This window comes from Asterias rubens, chromosome 1 (assembly GCF_902459465.1).
Source record: "Asterias rubens chromosome 1, eAstRub1.3, whole genome shotgun sequence".
Taxonomy (NCBI): Eukaryota; Metazoa; Echinodermata; class Asteroidea; order Forcipulatida; family Asteriidae; genus Asterias; species Asterias rubens.
Window position 1 is genome coordinate 8,353,203 of NC_047062.1, and position 21,350 is coordinate 8,374,552.

The 21,350-nt window shown below is 39.9% G+C and overlaps 3 protein-coding genes across 3 annotated transcripts; 2 read left to right on the plus strand and 1 right to left on the minus strand.

Moving 5' to 3' along the window:
* Positions 1 to 542: 542 nt before the first annotated feature.
* LOC117296076 (uncharacterized protein K02A2.6-like) lies at positions 543 to 2,768 on the minus strand. The gene is made up of 2 exons (XM_033778950.1): positions 2,759 to 2,768; positions 543 to 2,386 (listed from the first exon to the last, which is right to left on the minus strand). The coding sequence occupies exons 1-2, from the start codon at positions 2,766 to 2,768 to the stop codon at positions 543 to 545; spliced, it is 1,854 nt and encodes a 617-aa protein (XP_033634841.1).
* A 151-nt stretch (positions 2,769 to 2,919) lies between these two features.
* Positions 2,920 to 4,974, plus strand: LOC117296085 (uncharacterized protein K02A2.6-like). Its single transcript, XM_033778961.1, has one exon. It carries the CDS (start codon positions 2,920 to 2,922, stop codon positions 4,972 to 4,974), a length of 2,055 nt encoding a protein of 684 aa, XP_033634852.1.
* Positions 4,975 to 5,416: 442 nt separating this feature from the next.
* LOC117299914 (cytochrome P450 3A13-like) lies at positions 5,417 to 21,348 on the plus strand. Its single transcript, XM_033783512.1, has 13 exons — positions 5,417 to 5,519; positions 7,023 to 7,116; positions 8,472 to 8,524; positions 9,834 to 9,930; positions 10,500 to 10,619; positions 12,013 to 12,104; positions 14,406 to 14,572; positions 15,220 to 15,341; positions 16,337 to 16,477; positions 17,572 to 17,798; positions 18,597 to 18,734; positions 19,365 to 19,527; positions 21,026 to 21,348. Exons 1-13 carry the CDS (start codon positions 5,443 to 5,445, stop codon positions 21,101 to 21,103), a joined length of 1,569 nt encoding a protein of 522 aa, XP_033639403.1. The 5' UTR covers positions 5,417 to 5,442; the 3' UTR covers positions 21,104 to 21,348.
* Positions 21,349 to 21,350: the final 2 nt, after the last annotated feature.

The following is a 21,350-nucleotide window of genomic DNA, read 5'->3' on the forward strand; positions in this document are numbered from 1 at the left end:
CTTTGTGTTTCAATAGGCTATGCTTCATACTTTAGTTAGTAAACAATGATTTTAGGTGCACAAGATTATAGACACGAGTCACTGATTTAAGCTAACATCCGGGAACGTTTAATGCAACACACGAAAGGTCAAAGGTCAATAAACAACTTTATGCATATTGCAACATCCTCCTCTTTTTGAGGAAGGAGCATTTTTGAAAGCCACAACAATTTAACTCCAACTTGAACACTGGGAAAAACAAGTTATTTTAGACATGCATTAAATCATGTTTTCTCCAAAGAAGAAAAAAAAAACAGATGGAAAAAAAAAAAAAATAGAGAAACAATTTGTTTTCTCTAGTCAAACAAAATGAGGGATTTCTCCTAACTTTTTTTTATTTTTTTTTTTGATAAACCAAAATACCCTCTTAACTGTGGAAGGCATACATCTGCTTAAAACGCCTTTTTTGGTTTGAACAAAAAAAATTTTTTTTTTAGATATATAAACTCAAGCAACTGTTGTCAATTTGTGAACAGCATCTTGTTTTGATTTGAACTCAGTTCTCAGTATTTAACAAAGTCCTTTAGTCTGCTAGGTTCTTTGATCATTCTACCAGATCTGGTCTTTGGCAAGTCTTTCAGTTCAATTGTCTCTTGTTGAGGGTTTGGGTCAATTGTTTGATGCATTCCTGGGGGGTGTTCCATTTGAGGGATGCGAGTGGGTTGTTTCCGTGTGGGTTGTTTCGGTGTTCCAGATCCATCAGATACTTGTGGGTCTGGGTGACTCTGTGGTGGTAGGATGGTTTGCTTTGTAATGCATTGGTCAGTGGGGGTCGGGGCATGCAAGTGTCTCATGTTTGTGTGACCATGCATTACTGGTGGTTCTTCACGCGTTTTCTTCAGGTCAACACGATTGCGTCTCAAGGTCTGTCCTTGTTGGGTTTCGATTTCGTAGGATCTCTCGTCCAGTCTCTTGCTTACAACAGCCCGTGGCCACTGTTTTTCTCCAGAGCGGAATGGTTTCAGTCGTACAACATCTCCTTCTGCCAGCGATGGCAAGTCTTTTGCATGTTTGTTGTAGTTGTCCGACTGTTTTCTCTGTAGATGTTTCATTTTGGCTCGCTCACTTTCCATGATGTCTCTTCCTCTTGGTACTAACAGGCTGTTAGATGTGGGTAGAAGGGTTCTGGTTCTTCGGCTATGCAGTCTTTGTGCGGGACTGCTGCTGATTCCTTGAGTTGGAGTATTTCTCAGTTCAAGAAGTGCCATGTATGGGTCAGAGTTGGCTTTCTTGCACTTCTTCAGTAGTCTTTTTGCAGCCTTCACTGCAGACTCCACTTTACCATTAGATTGGCTATGTTTGGGGGAGATAGTGAAATGTTCAAAATCCCAAACTTTGGAAAATTTCTTGAACTCATCGGACGTGAACTGACCACCATTGTCGCTGATTACCGAGTTTGGTATGCCATATCTTGCAAAGTGAGATTTCAACTTTTTTATGACAGTTTTTGAGGTCAGGTTGTGGAGTCTGTCTATTTCCCAGAAGTTGGACAAATAGTCAACAGTGATTAGGTAGTCCTTACCATCATACTCTAGAAGATCGGCTCCAATTTTCTCCCAGGGGCGGTTTGGTAGATCATGAGGCATGAGTGTTTCCTTCTGGTTTTTTGTCTCATATGATCTGCACGCATCACACTTTGATACAAACTGCTTTATCTCAGCAGACATGCCTGGCCAGAATAGACATTCACGAGCTCTCCTGAGGGAACTTTCAACACCAAGATGAGAGTTGTGAACTGTCTTGATCATTTCTTTCCTGAGTGAGCTTGGTATTACGATGCGCTCCCCTCGGAACACAAGACCATCCGAAAGGGAGAGTTCGTCACGAACGTTGAAGTAAGGTAGTGTTTGGGATGGAAGGAAGTCTTTCTCATCGGGCCACCCTTGTTGGATCACCACTTTCAGTAGTTGCAGTGATTCATCTTTGTCCGTTTCTTCTTTTATTTGTCGTAGTCTGTCTGGTCCCATGCTAAGGCTATCAACCAGGTTGACCTGAGCAAAGTCATCTGATCCATCAGTGTACGGTAGGTAGGATCTGGACAGCATATCTGCAAGATGCATTTCCGTGCCTTTCTTCCAGAGAATTTCTATGTCGTAGTTCAACATTCTCATCAGCATGCCTTGGAGACGTCTTGGGGCACGATGAAGTGGTTTCTTGACAATTGTCTCGAGCGGTTTATGGTCACTTTCAACTAGAATTTTTTGACCAAAGGTGTACTGGTGGAATCGTTCAAGTGCGAACACGATTGCAAGAGCCTCTTTCTCAATTTGGGCATATCTCTGTTCAGTTGGGGTCAATGCCCTACTTGCATAAGCAATTGGTTTTCCTTCTTGTAGGATAGCCGCACCTGAAACATGGTGGCAGCGGTGAAGTATTCATCATAGAACTCTAAGTTACGTTTTTCTATAATGAAAAACTGAAGAGAACCCGTCCAGGAGAAAAGCAAAAAAGGACAACCGATCAGTCCGTGAGCCCATCTATCTACATGCGTCCGTGAACCACCGTTCTGCACTACACTACACTCGTCTGTGGATGTGTACGTCGCCCGTAAGTTGTAGTTTAAACTCTTAAACCGTGTTGATGTTTAGCAATGTTGATAGTCACCGAAACAAACAAAAGTGACGGGAAAGTGATTGTACTTAAAATAGTAGGAAAACGTACAAGAAATATGCAATCTGAATCTCACTGAACTGATGATAAATGCATACCTACTCAGTACTTTCACTCATCATGCTAAAAATAACACACTCTCGACTCGTGAGAGGACTCACTTCATGAACATTGTGAACTACATCTGTACCGCTCACTGACACCTACGCACCTGACTAGTGCTCGTATCTACGTTGCTGTTTTGGCATAAAAAAAATATATATATAAAAAATGGCTTGTGCTAAACCCCTCACCCATGTGTCTCCCCCACCTCAACTAAAGCTCAAAGAAAATGCAATCGAAGAGTGGAAAATGTTTAAACAGATGTACTCCAACTACTGCATTATAACTGAACTGAGCAAACATGACAAGGCATATCAAAAGGCAGTATTCCTTCACTCTATGGGCCCTGCTGGGGTAAAGATCTTTAATAGCCTGACCTTCTCTGAAGATGATGATAAAGATGATATCACCCTTATCACGCAGAAACTTGATCATTACATCATTGGTGAAGTAAATGAAACATATGAGCGATATATGTTCAATAAGAGAGACCAAGAAGCATCAGAATCTATAGAGGCTTATCTATCAGCTCTCCGTGAACTTGCCAAAACATGCAACTTTTGTGATTGTTTACAAGACAGCCTACTTCGTGACCGAATTGTTCTCGGGATCCGTGACTCACACACACGTAAACTGCTGCTACAGAAACGCAAACTCACTCTAAAGATGGCTCTTGATATCTGCAGGTCAGCTGAAGCAACCACATTTCAGCTGAAATCCTTTGGTGAAACCGAAACTGAGGCTGTCCACAAAGTTAGTGACTGGAAAACTAAGGATACAACAGCTAAACACACAGGGAAACTCCCCACCATCACATGCAAATTCTGTGCTCGCAAACATCTGAGAAAAAAAGAACTCTGTCCTGCATGGGGAAAAACCTGTAGCTTATGCAAACGAGACAACCACTTCAAGCAATGCTGCAAGTTCAACAAAGAGACACGCAAAGTTCACGCACTAGATGACGCCCATGTGTATGGCTCTAATGAATCATTAGACTCTAGTGGCACTGAATCCATCAACTGTGTAGAGATTGCTGTCAATGCTGTAGAAAACACCAAAGGTGCTCTCTTTGCTGAAATGATGCTTGATGGCAAATCAATGAAGTTTCAAATAGACTCAGGAGCTACCGTCAATGTTTTGCCAAGGAAATATGTGACTGAATCCACAATTCAACCACACAACCTCACACTTAAGATGTACAACCAGTCCACGCTAAAAGCTGTTGGCAAGACAAAAGTCATCTTGCGCAACCCCCAAAATAAGAAGAAATACAGGGTTGAATTTGTGGTGATTGAACCAAACTCCTTCACTCCCCTCCTTAGCCGCAATGCTGCTGAACGCATGTCACTGATCACGGTCAACTATGACAACTTCAGACTACTGCACTCAGTAAACGTCACATCCACTGAAGGCATTCTTGCAGAATATGATGATGTATTCAAAGGCAAACTTCCAGGCTCTCTACCAGGATTAGTCCACCTCCACATTGCAGAAGACGCAAGACCAGTGCAATGCTCACCTAAGAAAGTACCAGTGTCACTAAAACACAAAGTCAAGACAGGACTAGCACAACTGGTTAAAGATGACATTCTTGCACCAGTTGATGAACCTACTGAATGGTGTAGTCGCATGGCAGTGACAGCAAAGAAAACCTCAAATGATCTACGATACTGTATCGATCCCCGTCCACTGAACAAAGTACTACAAAGAGAGTTGTACGAATTGCCCGTTATGGAAGACATCTTACCAGAACTTTCCAGAGCTAAAATTTTCTCTAAACTGGACCTCCGATCTGGATATCTACATTGTGTGCTTGATGACCAAAGTAGTCTGCTCACTACCATGATGACACCGTTTGGCAGATACAGATGGAAAAGACTCCCATTTGGTCTGAAAGTCAGCTCTGAAATATTTCAGAAACGCCTCCACCAAGCGATTGCTGACCTTGACGGCATTGAATGCGTTGCCGATGACATCATTGTTTTTGGTGTTGGCGATACAACCGATGAGGCAGAACAGAGCCACAATGCAAGGCTAAAACAACTCCTCCAGAGATGCAGAGAAAAAGGCATCAAACTCAATGGAGAAAAATCTGAGATCAAATCTCAAAGCATCACCTTCCTAGGACACGTTGTCACCAGTGAAGGTCTAAAAATTGATGCAAAAAAGGTTGAAGCCATCACCAAAATGAGTAATCCCACCGCTGCCACCATGTTTCAATAGGCTATGCTTCATACTTTAGTTAGTAAACAATGATTTTAGGTGCACAAGATTATAGACACGAGTCACTGATTTAAGCTAACATCCGGGAACGTTTAATGCAACACACGAAAGGTCAAAGGTCAATAAACAACTTTATGCATATTGCAACACTTTGTATGACCGAACGCTAACGGGCGCTCAGTTTCCCTCAGTGTGTGACCGCGCAACACCAATGGTCTTGGAACCAAGACTAAACCGGGTACCACTGTAAGCACATACCGCGACAACAAGGTGTCAACATCACCGGAGTTAAATTGTCCGCCTCCTGGTATTTTCATTTTTAGAAGACGAGTAACAATTTTAAAATTATAGGTGCTTTTTCAACAGCTGCGTTACTTTTTTTGCTGTCTTTATAATTATCTGCACATAGTTTATTCGCACGCACGTGGTTTTGGCAGTAGCCATCTAGGTCCATATATACACGGGACGATGGAGTCCAATTTAAGTTCAGAATCCGTTATTACGTGGCTACATTTTGTCACAGCCGGGACGGCGGTCATCATTGGGTAAGTATGACGATGACTAATTATAAAATTATTATTTTGCTCGGACAGGTTTCTGCGCGAATATTTGATTTCAAATCAAAGTTCAATGTTGGTGCAATAATTGAATAAAACTCATAGTACGTAAGTATAGTATAGCATAGCAGCTAGCATTCAGTCATTTCAAGAATACATGACAATACAAAAATACATCCAGATGATGGGCTAGGACTTTTAGGAGAAACAAAAGCAAAATAATTACTGTGGTCCATAGATCTTCCTCCCCACAACTGGTTGTAAAACAAGTAAAAACGAGTAATAAAATATGTATGTTTTTTGTAGGCCTATTAATAAATAAAAAAAGTATAAAACAATGTACAATACAAAAAGATAGGAAATTTAAGTTAATTTAATATATATTATAACAATCAATAAATCAATTAACAATCATGATAAAATTTCAGAAAACTCGTTGTGTGATGGCAGCTGGATTTTTAGCAAAGCAGGGGGAAAAGTTTCCGTATGGCACCACCACTTTTTCATTCGATATGAAATTATTGTATCTAATTTAACTTCATTGAGATATCCCTTTTGGCTTTTTGTAAGAATGAGTGAAAAAGTGGTGGCACCATTTGGAAAGTTGATAATGAATGCTACTATGGTTACACACCTATATTCCGACACCCCTATGTTCCGACACCCCAATGTTCAGACAACTCCGCCCATATTCCGACATCCCTATGTTCCGACACCACTGTATTCCGACACCCCTGTATTCCGAAACCCCTATATTCCGACACCCCTATGTTCGGACAACTGAACCTATATTCCGACACCCCTATGTTCGGACAAGTTATTTTCGCACAAGTTATTTTCGCACAAGTTATTTTCGCTCAATATTACTCTGTTGAACAATAACAAAAACACAACTTGTATTACAGGTTTCCCGGTGAATTTCGGCCGGGAATAGGCCTAAGTTTGGACATTCGTAAGTTGAATTTGTACTATTTTTTTTTTTAAAGGCAGTGGATACTAATGGTAATTACTCAAAATAATTATTAGCATAAAACCTTACTTGGTGACGAGTAATGGGGAGAGATTGATGGTATAAAACTATGTGAGAAACGGCTCTCTCTGAAAGGCCATAGTTTTTGAGAAAGAAGTAATTTTCCACGAATTTGATTTTGAGACCTCATATTTAGAATTTGAGGTCTCGAAATCAACCATCTAAATGCACACAACTTCGTGTGACAAGGGTGTTTGTTCTTTCATTATTATCTCGCAACTTCGACGACCGATTGAGCTCAAATTTTCACAGGTTTGTTATTTTATGCACATGTTGAGATATACCAAATGAGAAGACTGGTCTTTGACAATTACCAATATTGTCCACTGTCTTTAAGTGAAGGAATCAAATAATAGATAATCGAATCACACTTGAATTTGTTGCTTGTTTAGGCAACAAAACACACAAAATGTTGTTGTTTTTTGTACACTGAGTACCATTTTTTTCTCTAACTATTGCAGGTACTTGGTGTGGACTTACACTTTCTTCATTAGAAATGGAATTCCTGGACCACTGTCCATGCCATTAGTCACAACCATCAAAAGATCACGAGAGGTAGGACAGTGGCTTCAATATTTTCTAAGATACCGTCGCAGCAACAATTGGCTTGTCTTAAAATGCTCATGAGCGGTCTCCAAACGGCTGCTAGATTTGACCAACTTCTGTTATTCACACCAAACTAGTATACAAATATTGACTGCTTCAAGTGCTATGGTTAAAACTATGACTCCCTCAGTGATCCCCGGAGTGTTCTATTTTCCCAAGGCGAAACTATGACTCCCGTGGTGATCCCCGGAGCGTTCTATATCAGTGGCGAAGCCGAGGGTAAATAGAACGCTCCAGGGATCACCAAGGGAGTAATAGTTTTAACCATTGCACGAGTAAAAGCAGTCAATACTTGTTTTACAACACCCCAAACATTTCTAAATACTGTACTATTTTTTACATACCTGAATGATACAATCCACGGACGACGCGAATACAGATTGCGAAAACTTTTACTGTGCTCTGCATGTAGTGTCGTGTAGTCCGAAATGGTTACAGACTATTAATTTATCATCCTCGTACACGCACAGACGTTTGGGTACTGCACGCCGTGTGATAGTCTTCAGCAAACCGATGCACTATCACACAGCAAACCGATGCACTATCACACGGCCGTCGTCTAGTAAAGTTAAGACTTATCATGTGACGCGCTCTAAACCAATGAAAAGGCAGAATATTGGTAAGGGGTGTTATAATCATAATTATTCCCCTTTAATATCCCGTATTGAAAAATAGTGTCATAATTTAATTGAACCCCAATCCATTGCACCCACATTAACTTAAATGTTGGTTTTATACTAGATCATGAACCAGGCCTGATAGTTCACGGAGGCAACGAATGATCCAGTCTTCCTCATCATAGGGTGCTCTTTATCAAGGAGAAAATGCATTGGGGCCTTGTCCTTTCAAAAACAAAGCATATATAGGCCTGATGAGCGTCAACATTGACTAGCACCATAAAGTACAAATACTTTGGTAGGTGCTCAGCTTTATGCTTTGAATAATGTTGGTTTCATGCGTGTACCAGCTACCTTAAAATGGTATATGCGTGCACTTGTCAAGAAACACAAAAACTATTTCACAAAGAAAACAGTTGATTTGAAGCCTCGGAGCACAATAAGCACATTGTCCCTACCAATATCCTTGTTGATATTATTATATAATAATATCCTTGTTTAGTATAGGGGCCATTTATCCGCTAGTGGATGAGCCGATCTTTATATCACATGTTAATACACCCCCCACGTGACCAGTCTTCGACCAATCAGAGTGGTATAATTTCTCTGAGGTATTCTTTTCATGTTCTTGTAACACATCTTAGATGAAACATAGTAATCCATGTTTTTGTTTTTTTCTTCTTTTAGGCAAGCTACCGCTGCGATGAAAAGTGGATACGGAAGTATGGTAAAGTTGTGGGGTAAGGTGGCATTTGGTCTTGGCCAGCCTTGTGTCTTGGTCTTGGTCTTGGTAATGGGGAACCTTGGCCCAAATGACTCTGTTTATTGTTCGCAAAGAAGTTCGCTGAAAAATCAAAGCTTTTAAGCTAAAAGTCAAGCATGTACTTCACAGGTTGTCTGGGACTTTTCCCGGCACAGGTGCATGTACTTCTTTTATGCTAAGCATTCTTTCTTTGCTTAGCTAGTCTTGTAATTCAGCGTTAACCCTGGAAGGTGAAGAAAGGTGACCGTTTGTCATAAGAAGAATCATGAATGAGGCCAAGATGTGATGATGACCACTTCTTTAGAAGCAATTTTTATTTGTTAACAAGTCGAGTGTTTTCTTTTAAATAATTTCAACATTTTGTTAACATTTTTTTTTAGGTACCAAATTAAAGAGATATTATCTTAACGCTGTCTCAGACTCTGGCTTCAGTTATGACTGCGGCTGTTGCTAAGGGTGTTGCTAAGGTCGGACCCTATTGGTAGTTACTCAAAATAATCATTAGCATAAAATCTTGCTTAGTAAAGAGTAATGGGGAGAGATTGATAGTTAGTATAAAACATTGTGAGAAACGGCTCCCTCTGAAGTAATGTAGTTTAAAGAAACAAGTAATTTTCTACGAATTTGATTTTGAGGCCTCAGAATTAGATTTTGAGGCCTGGAAATCAAGCACCTGAAAGCACAGAACTTCAGGTGACAAGGGTGTTCTTTCTTTCATTATTATCTCACAACTTCGACGACCAATGGAGGTTTGCTATTTTATGTATAATGTGGTTAAGAGCATCAAATTCAAGTTCTGGTGCAGTCACCGGAGTGTTAGTCCGAATCCCGGTCATGACACTTGTGTCCTTGAGCAAGATACTTCACTATAATTGCTTCTCTTCATCCAGCGGTTTTAATGGGTACCTGCGAGGGTAGAGGTTGATATTTTGTATGAAAAAGCCACAAGTGCCTTACAGGCAGCTCAGGGCTGTATACTCCTAAGGGAGCGGAGAAACTTTAAAGGGATGTTATTGGCCCTATGACCAGGGCACTAATGTAAAGCGCATTGATTTGGTTATTGTGAAATGCGCTATAATATAAGAACTTGTTATTATTATTATTATTATAATGTTGAGATACAGTTACCAATATTGTCCAGTGTCTTTAATACTTGAGTGCATAATGATGTGGTTATGTAGCCCTACCCATAATATTCTGCAAATTTGAACAAGGCCTAACTGTCAATTGTTTTCCTGTTTACTCTGTTTAAAGGTTTATTGTTTCCCTGATTACTCTGTTTGAAGGTTTATCAGTGCGTTTGGACCTACCCTCCTCATATCAGATCTGAAGATCCTAAGACAGATACTTGGCCCGGATTTCAAGAACTTCCACAATCGGCCGGTAAGTTTATCAAAATGTTCAATGTCTAGTCAGTTATTTGCTCTGCAGGGTGTCTAAAAAAAAAAGTTTGCTGGGATCTCTCTCACATCGCTCAAGAAGCCACTCACTATCTGTCTTCTTGCAAGATCAGCAGGCAGACGTTCATGACGAATGTGGATGTGGAATGGATGGAAATAAAGGTACAGACAAGTGATGGGGTTAAAAGTTCCGTCTTGCACTTGTCTCTCGTGGGTGGTCAATCAGTTGCTCTTGTACGGCAGCAATGTTTTCCTGAGATCTCGCTGTCCTTGGCCTTCCTAAACTTCTTTTGTTGCAGTTGAGGCTGGTTCCGTGTGCTTCATACTTTCTCACATTGGCCCAGATTGTTTTCTTTACTAGTGGTTCTCAGTCTGGGAATGCTTCTCCAAAGGCCTCCCGTGTAGCCTGCAAACTTCGTTGAACCATTGTGACAACCTGAGGTTTACACACTGTCTGAAGGCAAGAATGACTAGGACTATCTTGGTGAAATCGAACCCAGGTCATATATTTTGTCATTGATGATGAAATCCATCCATTGTTTTTGCACACAGATTGGAGGTATCTCTCAGAGTAAACGACTACACAGTATGCTGATCACACTGAGAGACGAAAAATGGAAGAACATGCGAAGTGTTATCTCACCTGCCTTCACATCCTCCAAAATCAGAAAGGTGAATCTCAAGCTACATACAGGCCTCCAAGGAAAGCAAAATAACATACACTGGTGCATAGCTTGAATAGTTTACATGCACCTCCAAACAGTTACATGTACTCTTTCAGTGAAACACCTCTTTAATAAGGACAGTACCGTGTTTGAAGTGTGTACACACAAACATAAAAATGTCTCACAGATAGTGCGTGCCCTTTGGCAGTCAACCCAATGTTTTTCCTCCGTTTAATGTGCTGTTTTTACATAATATCAGTGTTTTATACTCTCTATGTTTCTTCGATTTTTAGCAGCAATCTGTGTATATAAATATGTGTACCTTTTCAACGTCTTTTGAACCACACCAAGACTATTTTATCACATTTGAACAAGAGGCACCAGACTTTCTAGTGTACTAAACAATCCTGTCTGGTACCTTGCCCACAGTTTTTTTGTTAGAACCTGAGTGATGATAGTAGTGTGCATGTACACCATTGTAATAGAACCAGGAGAATGCTGAGTGCGTGTGATTTCGTGAGACCATTTTTTTGGTCATTCATTTGACGCCATGAACAATGACCAATGAAGGCATGTAGAAATGGTCTATGTGCGATGCCATTTTACCAAACACAATACAATAATACAATACAATCAAACTTTATTGTCCCTGTAAGGGAAATTCCTTTGGCCTTATTGCTCACATACAAATACAGTCACCAGTAAAAAGGTACACGCGTGTCATGCAATGATCATTTTGGCATACAACTGTATCGCATGGTATCGATACGCTGCGTCCACAGAGAGGGCGGCCGAGCTCGGCGTTCTCTGGGATATATTTATATGATGTACATTGATAACTCCAGAGAATCCCTTCTGACACATGGGAACCAAATGGGTTTGAAAAAAAAAAAAAATTATTCAAGTTGCCAGACACACAAGGCCTGAAGGACCAGTTCAAGGTGTGGGCTACAATTATTTTTTTTTCCCAGAGGCCGTTGCCGCCTACTCCTAGGGCTGAAACAGGGTTACCCCTTTTACAGTCCGTACGGATGTAGGCTTGGGTGTCATCAATCCGAAGCCTGGCCGGTAGAGCAGAAAGCACTACTCCCCAATTTGTTACATAGCAAGTGTCACGACCGGGATTCGAACCCACACTTTGTTGATCAAACACCAGAGCTTTATCCGGTGCTCTTAACCGCTCAGTTGCGACACGCCAGGTTGCATAACAAACACCAGAGCTTGAATCCGGTGCTCTTAACCGCTCAGCCGCGACACGCCACTTGCATAAAACAAAGTTAAACTTGATGAAGTAGTATGGGCAATCATCAAAGAGACACATAATTGAAAAGGAATTTTGATTGGGTATGATGGCTGGATGTTTGTTCTTAATGGCCCCTAATTTTTTTTCTCTTCTACAGATGGGTGCGATACTAAATGAGTGTGCAGAGGAACTCCTATTAAAGATGGTGAAGCAGAACGTTAAGGAAAATCAGCCTGTGGAAATCAGACAGTAAGGTCAAAGGCAATGTCTATCTTTGATTGTTTTGAACAGTTTGATTGTCTTAATACTTAATTCATAAATACCTCAGACAGTTTCGCTACTCCTATTGGTGGAGAGCGCATCACGTGGGTGTGTATAAACCTTTGTTTATAACAAGTAAAAAGTGTTGTAACATGGGCGTGACACGCGAGCTTGCACCTGTTCTTATAAGACAGTTTCTTCATTCCTATTGGTCGAGAGCAACGGCTGGGACAGTTGTGCCAAATCACGCGATACGCGCGACGCCCACAGGATTCCCTTATAAGGAATTGTTTACCTGAGGGCAGCGGAGGGCCTTACCATTTCATAGCTGGAGGGGTGTTCAGTTGAAAGAAATCATTGAACAATTATAATTTTTGCATTTATGTAACTTTTTGACCAAAAGTGATGATGTTTTTTGACCGAAAAGGTATTTATGATTGGAATCAAAGCGTGTTGAATCGGTTTTCAACTAGTGGTTTCTTGATAATTTACCTCGACTTCGTCTCGATAAAATTATCAAGAACCAGGCCTCGTTGGGATTAAACCACGAGTTGAAAACCTCTTCACCGCACATTGATCCCTTATTAATGTAGATGTATACAAAAACACTACTATATGTAAAATTTCATTTTGTTAAGTTGCGTTTTTGAGATATCTTCAACAATCTGGAGCGAGTGTTTGCATGCATGAAGAATAATCCCATGCAATAATAGGAAAAAAACAGTCTAAAAAAAAAAGTTTCTGAAATTCCAATTTTGGGGCATAAAAGTTTATGTTTTTACGTGACCACATTACTTCGAAGTGAAGTGTTGCCCAAAATGCTATATACCATCAGAAGCTGCTGTAGGCTTCGAACCAATAGTTTTTATTGCCAATTATTTTAAGAGTGATAACCAAACGTATACCTTCAATAAAATAAACCATGAAATTCAACCAGCAAATAAAGTTGTAGTTTGCTAAGTAAAATTAAGTGGGGGTAGCTGTGTCAGTCAAGGTTCTACATAGACCTTATCGCAAATACCAATGCGCAAGCGCAGACTGTTGACTGAGATGCATTGTGGGATAGATATGGATCAAATTTGGATACCAGCAAGACCACAATGCACCTTATTCCAAGCTTTACGCGCGCGCCCCGGTATTTGCGAAAAGGTCTATAGGGGAGAACATATTGTAGCAACTTACTGACTAACTAATAATTTAAAAAAAATGGAAAATGCATTAGAAATTTCTTTCTGGGGATCCAGGAATTTTACTAGGGAGATGTTGATAAAGCGTAACTGGGAGTGTTGGCATGATTATTTTGATTACGTGTCATATTTGTGGCATGTCACGGCCAAGCGGTCAAGAGCATCAAACTCAAACTCTGGTGTTCCTGTTCTACAGAGTGTGGGTTCAGAGTGTGGGTTTGACTGCCAGTCGTGACACCTGTGTCGTTAAGCAAGACACTTAACCATGGTGCTTGGTCCCTCAGATGGGAGGTACAGCCGTTGATCCAGTGTGTTGTGTAACATATGAAAAAGGACCCAGTGCACTTATTGTAAAGAGGAGGGGTTTACTTGGTGTTCCTGGTTTGATTGGCAGCATATTGCGCCACAGCACCTTGTAAACCACTACATGCTATGTAAAAGGAACAGGTCTCATAGTTCAAACGCAGTCTCACTTACCTTGCCGGAGAATACGGTATGTTAAACAGCGGCTACAGGTTAATTTCAATATTTTAACTATTACCCTTTTTTGGCCAAACAGACATCGTAGATACCAATTTATTACCATATTTCGCTTAAAATTTGCATTTGGTAATAAATAATTCAAGTCAAAAATGCACCTCTCTGTGCGGCTTTTTCAGCCGAGAGTCTAAAACAGCTTATCTATTATAATGACCCAGTGGCGATTTTCCCCTGATTGGGTTTGAACACAGTTCTCCAGCTTTGGCAAACTGATGGCGCTATTTTCCACATCAAATAGTCGCCAGTGACATCATGATTCCTTTGTCGTGCGGGTTTGTTTGACCTCGCGTTTTTCAGACTTTTGGCTTGGAGTGTTTCGGGAAAAAAACATTTTTACCATGTTTTAACGTGAGGTATGAGACTCGTTATATTTTTTTTCTGTTTCCCGTGGACTGCATCTATTACAAAAATGTAACAACAATATATTTCTGAGCGTTCTGTAGCCGATGTTTAAAGTGCCTTAAGCATTGACTGTGTGACAGATATGCACGCTATATAAGAAGCCACAATTATATTAGTATATTATTGTACTTCATAGTCTGTATGTGTCTTTCATTGTTAGGTTATTTGGTACGTACACCATTGGATGCATTGCCTCGGCTGGTTTTGGACTACAGCTGAATGCACAACCTGATGAAGGAGTAACTATCGATGAGTTCATAAAAAACGCCACAGAATTCTTCTCTAGAATGAAGTCCAAAAAGTGGCTGCTCTTCGAAACATTTGGAAGTAAGTATTTATTTTGGTGATGCCATCTTTGTCGTTTATTGTTTATTCTATTTTATAATTTAATGTAGGCTTTTGCTTTTAAAATATATTTTTAAATATATTTTCACAGTCGTTCATGGTGGTCTGTTTCTGTTCCCTATTTTATTTTATTTATTCTTCAATGTATGCTTTTAACTTTTTTTCCTAAGATGATTCTATTTTAATTGTTAACTTTGTACATATCAGATTATTTCTAATTGTTTTTTATCCTTTCCTGTAATTGGCGGCTCGTCCGCTGTTGGTTTGGTCAATAAATATAAGATATATAATATATATATCTTATATTTTTGCCTTTAAAAACTAGCTTACCTAACTATGCATAACAAATGAAATCATAATACAATCTCTTGTGTGTAATTTTGGCTTGTTGGTTATTTGTTTATTTGTGGTTTATTTTGGTTTTGTTTTAACGAAAACCCCAATACGCATTCTAGAAGGCAACTCATGGTTAGAGCTATAACGGAACAAAGACGAAGAAATTAAATAAAATATAAAGCTGAACTAAGTAAATTCCAATTCCATATTCGGATGCTTGGATGACAAGAGAATTGATTTATCTAAATTGTGATCTTTCACCCTCTTGTTCTTGGCTGATTTTTGTCTTTCAGCTTTCATACCGAGGTTTGTCAAGCTTTATTTTGATCTCAATTTGGTGCCCCAAGCCAGCGAAAACTTCTTGTATCAGATGTCAGAAGCACTCCTGAAAAAACGAGAGGAAGGGAAAGTGCAGGTAGGGCTAATTTTGGAAGTAAACCGTGTCTGGTTTTAAAAATGCGCAAGCAACTTGTGTTGTTGTTTTGTAGGTGTTCGGGCACTCTGCCATTAAAATTACAAGCTTATGTTTCAGGTAACTTTCTTACTATTTTTTTGTAATTGTTTAACTTAATTTCATCTTTTGTAAAAATAATAATTTCAAAAGTTGAATGTTTGAAAAAATCTTAGCTCATGAACGACATGCTGGATTTTTACAATCGGTACATCTTTAAACAAAGTCTTGTGAACCAGAAAGGATAAGGGTACGAAATAGGTTCCTATAGACCCCTTGCAATACGCGCAACGTACTCACATGTGCCTATCCTGAGTGTCATTTTGGGCGTTAAAATCGAATACAAACGTGCAGGAGAGTTGACACCCAAAATTACACGCATTGTTCAGAGGGGCATTCTGCATTGTGTAAGAAGTCAATAGCTCCCCCTTGCATATTGCAAAACGATACAGGTACTGAGGTAACGCGCACATATTTACGCACAGAGAATAGCATTGTCCAATGATCTGCCTCCTTTTGAGAGTGTGACGTTATATGCAAAGGGTCTATGGCACATGGTTCAGTTAGAATGAAGGTAAAAGTCAAATTGAGGCTAAGATTTGAAATAAGTATTGAGTCAGTATCAAACTTATGATCAGGTTAAGGTTTTTAGGCACACTTTAAGTCCAAATAAGAGCATAGCATAGGTCTGGCTTACTGTAAAGCTTTGGTGCGTTTAATTTACGTCAAACAAGGAACAGCTTTGTATTTGTTCACACCTAATGTCTTGTTATTGTTTTTTTGTGTATTCATCATCGTTTTGATTTACATATTGATCATTGATTTCCACTGCAAGATTTTACAAAATAGTGAGTTGCTTTTGACCAAAGATTTGAGGTTAGATTGGATCCTTTGCTTTGCATTCGAGTGATTCATTGTAAAGTTCAAACTGTATGCTTTAAATTGTGCACTGGTTCCAGGGACATATTGTGGACTTTATGCAGTTGCTGATAAATGCCCATGAACTTGAAGATGATGATGTCTCTACAGGTGAAAGGTCATTGTCTCCCGGGCCTGGATCTAAAAAGACCAAGCTTGCCATGGATGATGTGGTTTCTCAGGTACATTATTTAATATGCACTACATGGAACCTTTATATCCCATTTGGGGTGTGAATGGTCCTTAATCGGGAACAAGGTACTTGAGTACTGGGCCCAATTTCATGCCTCTGTTTACCCCCGAATTCTGCACTGACGATCACCATTTTCTGCTTACTGTGCAAGCACTGAATTTCTGCACGAGTTGTGTTAGCTAAGAATGCCTAGTAACGTGGAGTACGCACATGCACAAGCAAAAATTCCCTGCTTATACTCTTGAAATACGCTTGATGAAAGCATGGAATTCCCTGCTTCCATAAGCGCCGATTCTCTGCTGATTCTTTGGTAAGCAAAGCGGCCATAAAATTGAGCTCTGAAATATTCAGTGGTAGTAACACTCGCTAAGGTAGCTACCCCTGAACTTGGCCAATTGGAATTTGGAGCCTTTATGTCCCTTTATATTCCCATGAGTGTGGGAATGGTCCTCAATGAGAAGGTCTGGAGTGATGAAACCTGCATTGTAGCAATCAAACCCATGGTGGTCACTACCTAAACTTTGCTAAATGGAATAGTATCACTCTAGCTGGAACTGTCCCATTGATGGTTTGAAAGGTCATGCTTTGGGAGTTACTTGAACGATGAACCTCCTGGGGAGGGGGCTAGGGTGGAGGGGGTCACTACCACTTGACTTTAGGCCGATACACCTTTTGCATAATGACGCCACACTCTCAAAAAGAGCCTTCACTGAGGCCAAAAAGTGCCCTCACGTAGCCAAATGAGGCAAATCATTTTACGATAGCTCTTCTTTGATCAGCATCCCTGTAGGGTTATGCAAGGGGTCCATTGGAATAAATAATTATCCCAAATGTAACCATTATGAGAAGGGGTTTGCACTGGTGTTTTTTCTGCCATTTTTGACTGCACCTAGTAAGATGCTACAAAACGGTTCACACAATTTGTAGCTCGGCATACATCTGTAATCATTTTAAACTGCCACTGGTTCTTCTCAGCTTTGATCCAACAAAATAATCGCAAAGCTCTACAGTGTAGCCTCAATGGATGGGCTCTGTACCCGTTCTTATTCCCCTGTCATCTCCTCTTCTGTGTACAATCTAAAGTGTGTGATGTTCCTGTTGGCTGGATACGAGACTACATTGGCATGCCTAGTCTTCACCACCTACCTGCTAGCCATTCATCCTGACATCCAAGACAAGGTGTGTGCAGAAATACAAGAGGTCCTTCACGAAGCGAAGGCTACACGTGTGACCCTTGACCTAGCCAACAAGATGCCTTATTTGGGCATGGTCATAAATGAGTCATTGCGGTTGTATCCACCAGTTACCAGGTACATGTAAACCATGTTAATAAATAAGCAAGTGCTTACCCAGTGAGTTTCCATTGTGGCTTATTACTTGGTAATAAATAAGCAAATGCTTTTTTGGTAAGAAACACATTTTGGTCTAGAGGAGGGGACCAGTCGCGACCAATGCACATGAAATTTCTCTTTGACTTGCGGTGAATCTGAAAAGTACCAGTGGTGTAATAACTCAACCTTTAGATCATAATTCCAAGGTGATCGTCTGGAGAAAGCTGTGGCTAAAGATTCTGTTATCTGTGAATCCAGCCCATGTTAATTTCCCAATGGGGGACGGAACCTCCGGGGGACAGAGTTCCCTGTGACACCGGATATCTGTGGACAGAGTCAAGCTTTTTCTGGAAGACCATCAAAGCATACTGATCAATACATTGAGTCATGAAAACACTTGTCCTTTTCAATTCCACCACGGGTCGATTTCACAAAGAGTTAGGACTAGTATTAACTTAGGACTAGTCCTAGGAGATATACAAAACGTGTGGCTAGTCCTAAGTTGGGACGAGTAACTGGCTCTAACTCGAGATAAGACTAGTCTTAACTCTTTGTGAAATTCACCCCCACATCCCATAATAGATATTGACTGGTCCAAACTTTGGGTAATTATTTCTTGTGACTGATGACTCAAACTATCATATCATTTGTATCTACTTTTGTTTGCATTGTTGAATCTTTTTATTGTTAGGCACATTGAGGAATCTGTGACTCAATTATCATAACTCCCTTTCAAATTTGAATTCAACTCGGCAAGTTACTACTTTGTCTTGTTAGGTTGGTCAGAATATGTAACAGAGACACTAATGTACAAGGTCTACACATTAAGCAAGGCACAAGAATCATTGCACCATTGTGGGCCATCCAACGGGATCCCGACCTCTGGCCTGACCCTTTGACCTTTAACCCTGATAGGTAAGCTATGATGTCTCGTGGACATTTTACAATCTTGGGTTTGAGTATAACTTAAAGTGCGGTGATTAAAACATGGAGTACCACTCGGGATTGAATTATCTCAAATAAAGTAAAGAATTCTGTTAATTTTCAGTGTGTGCAATCATGGAGCAATTATTTAGGTCGAGATAACTCAAGAAGGACTTTGCATACTAATTAAAAACTTGGTTTGTTGATTGGTCTTGGAATCCCACAGAAGCCTATTGTTTTGGGACCCCCTACAACAAATGTGATGGTCATTAAAGCTGAAACAAAATAGAAGTCCAAGTGACAACTCGATAAGGACTGGGCATATCAATTCCAAATTTGATGTGGGGAGTTTGTCTTGGGGTCCCCCAAGATGTCTGTTGTTTTTAGACCCCCGATGTCCAAACATTCAAGGTCATTACGGCTAAATTAATAAGAAAAATTGCCCAAGAAGGTTACTAAAAAGGGCTTGGCATATCAATTACAGAGATGATGTGTTGATTGGTCTTGTGATCCCCCAGGTAGTCAGGCAGCTTTGCCAATGGATTATATCGTTCTTTGTCGTTAAAAGTACTTGCTTGCAGGACATTTGTCTTTACCAAACGCACATTCTTTTTCTCCTAGATTTTCTCCAGAGTCCCAGGGCTCTACCAATATGGATGCCTTTCTCTCGTTTGGTGTTGGTCCTCGAGCGTGTCTCGGCACTCGGTTTGCTTTAATGGAAGTCAAGATTGCCTTAGTACGACTCCTTGCAGAATTCAAGATTGAAGTGACTAAGGAAACTCCGGTAAGTGCAATACCTTCCCAAGACAAACTTTGATATTACCAGCGCGGCTCAGTTTCATAAAGCTAAGACACTGGACTCCTCCGGTAATTTGTCATAGAGCAGTCTTCTCACTTGGTGCATCTCAACATATGCACAAAATAACAAACCTGTGCCAACTGCCTTTAAAGGCAATGTGGACACTATGGGTAGTTACTTAAAATAATTATTAGCATAAAAACTTACTTGGTAACAAGCGATGGAGAGCTGTTGACAATATAAAACATCTGAAGTAACGTAGTTTTCGGGAAAGAAGTAATTTTCCATGAATTTAATTATGATATAGGTTTTCTCTGTCAATTTCGGCAAATGAGCAGCCAATTTAACCGCCAAGCTATTCTATTTCGCACGAAGTCGAATGCAACTGAAAAAGGTCATTCGATTTTGTTTTATGATTAGTCAAATGTAATGTTGCGTCATTCGATTGAACAAAATAATCATTAAATTTAACAATTCATCAAAGCAGCATTCAAATTCGCAGACGCTTCTTGAGGCATGTGTGTCACAAAAAAGAATGACGAATTGAACATAGTGCTAAAGGAATTTTACTCGACTCAAAACGAAAATGACTGGCCAAATTCTGAATTTGAACCGCAGTAACAACTTGAACGCATGAAAATGAAATTGACTCCTCAGTTACGGAATTTGACTGAGAAAACCTATAATAATAATAAACGGCTTTCATCCATGACTGGACCCCAAGGCGCTGTACACATCCATGATTTCGAGACCTAAGAATTGGATTTTGAGGTCCCGAAACCAAGCATTTGAAAGTGCACAACTTTGTGTGATAAGGGTGGTTTTTCTTCCAGTATTATCTCGCAACTTTGACGACCAATTGAGTTCAAATTTTCACACCTAGACTAATCTTTGACAATTATCAAGGGTCTCCAGTGTCTTTAAGACATCACATGACATACATTGATATCATATCAACATGACTAATGTTTCAGGTGTCTTTGCTTTGGATACTGTTTAACTATTCTGAGAAGTAGACGATTTTGACATGGGGGCATCAGTTACAAAGCTACATGTTATTGTTAACTTGTGCAAAGGAGCTGTTCACAAGTATAATACTGATCTTGCATTAAGTGAATTTGAATTGCACTTTTTAGGTGAGGTTTGCGGTAGCACTGTGTGTGAAACTATTAATTTGAGTAGTGTTGGATCTGAAAAGATCTGGTGATTGACTACTAAAATTTCGATAAGTATGCTCTGATCGACTTCAGGAGAGTGCTGGACTATATTGCTAGATGCTGCTTAAGTACTGCCCTTGAGTTTCTAGCAACAGAGTACAGAAGACGGTCCGAGCATACTGATCGAAACATTGAATTGTCAATGACCGGTTCTTTTCAGAACCAACACTACTTGAGAGAGAATTTTGCTACTGCATGCAAACCTTTGCCTAATTATACTTCCACCATGCAAAGTTTTAAATCCTGCTAATTGTACTTTTTGACAGGCCACTTTGGAGCTTAGCAAGGGTCTCTTCTTAGCCACAAGCCATCCTCTTCCCTTGAAATTTGTGCAACGTGCTTAAGAGAAGCTAGCCTATACACTGAGTCACACATGACAATTTACAGTTGTCATTAACAGGTTATTGTGAAATTACATTTCAACTATATTCCTCATTTCAGTTGCCAGCCAACATGAAAAATCAAACTAAGCAATTGCAAATCAAAAGATCTACAAGAACAAGCAATACAATAGTTTAAAGATGCTATGTCAGATTTTTTGCCCCAAATATTAAAAAATAGATTTTTTTGAGTGAATGGTATTTCAAAGAG

What these genes read in the sequence shown, in the direction of transcription:
- LOC117296085 (XM_033778961.1), top strand. Translation starts at nt 2,920, where the DNA reads ATGGCTTGTGCTAAACCCCTCACCCATGTGTCTCCCCCACCTCAACTA.
- LOC117299914 (XM_033783512.1), top strand. Translation starts at nt 5,443, where the DNA reads ATGGAGTCCAATTTAAGTTCAGAATCCGTTATTACGTGGCTACATTTT. An exon ending in AGAACTTCCACAATCGGCCG is followed by an intron (nt 9,931 to 10,499) that starts GTAAGTTTATCA and finishes TTTTGCACACAG; the next exon opens with ATTGGAGGTATCTCTCAGAG. An exon ending in CATCCTCCAAAATCAGAAAG is followed by an intron (nt 10,620 to 12,012) that starts GTGAATCTCAAG and finishes TCTCTTCTACAG; the next exon opens with ATGGGTGCGATACTAAATGA.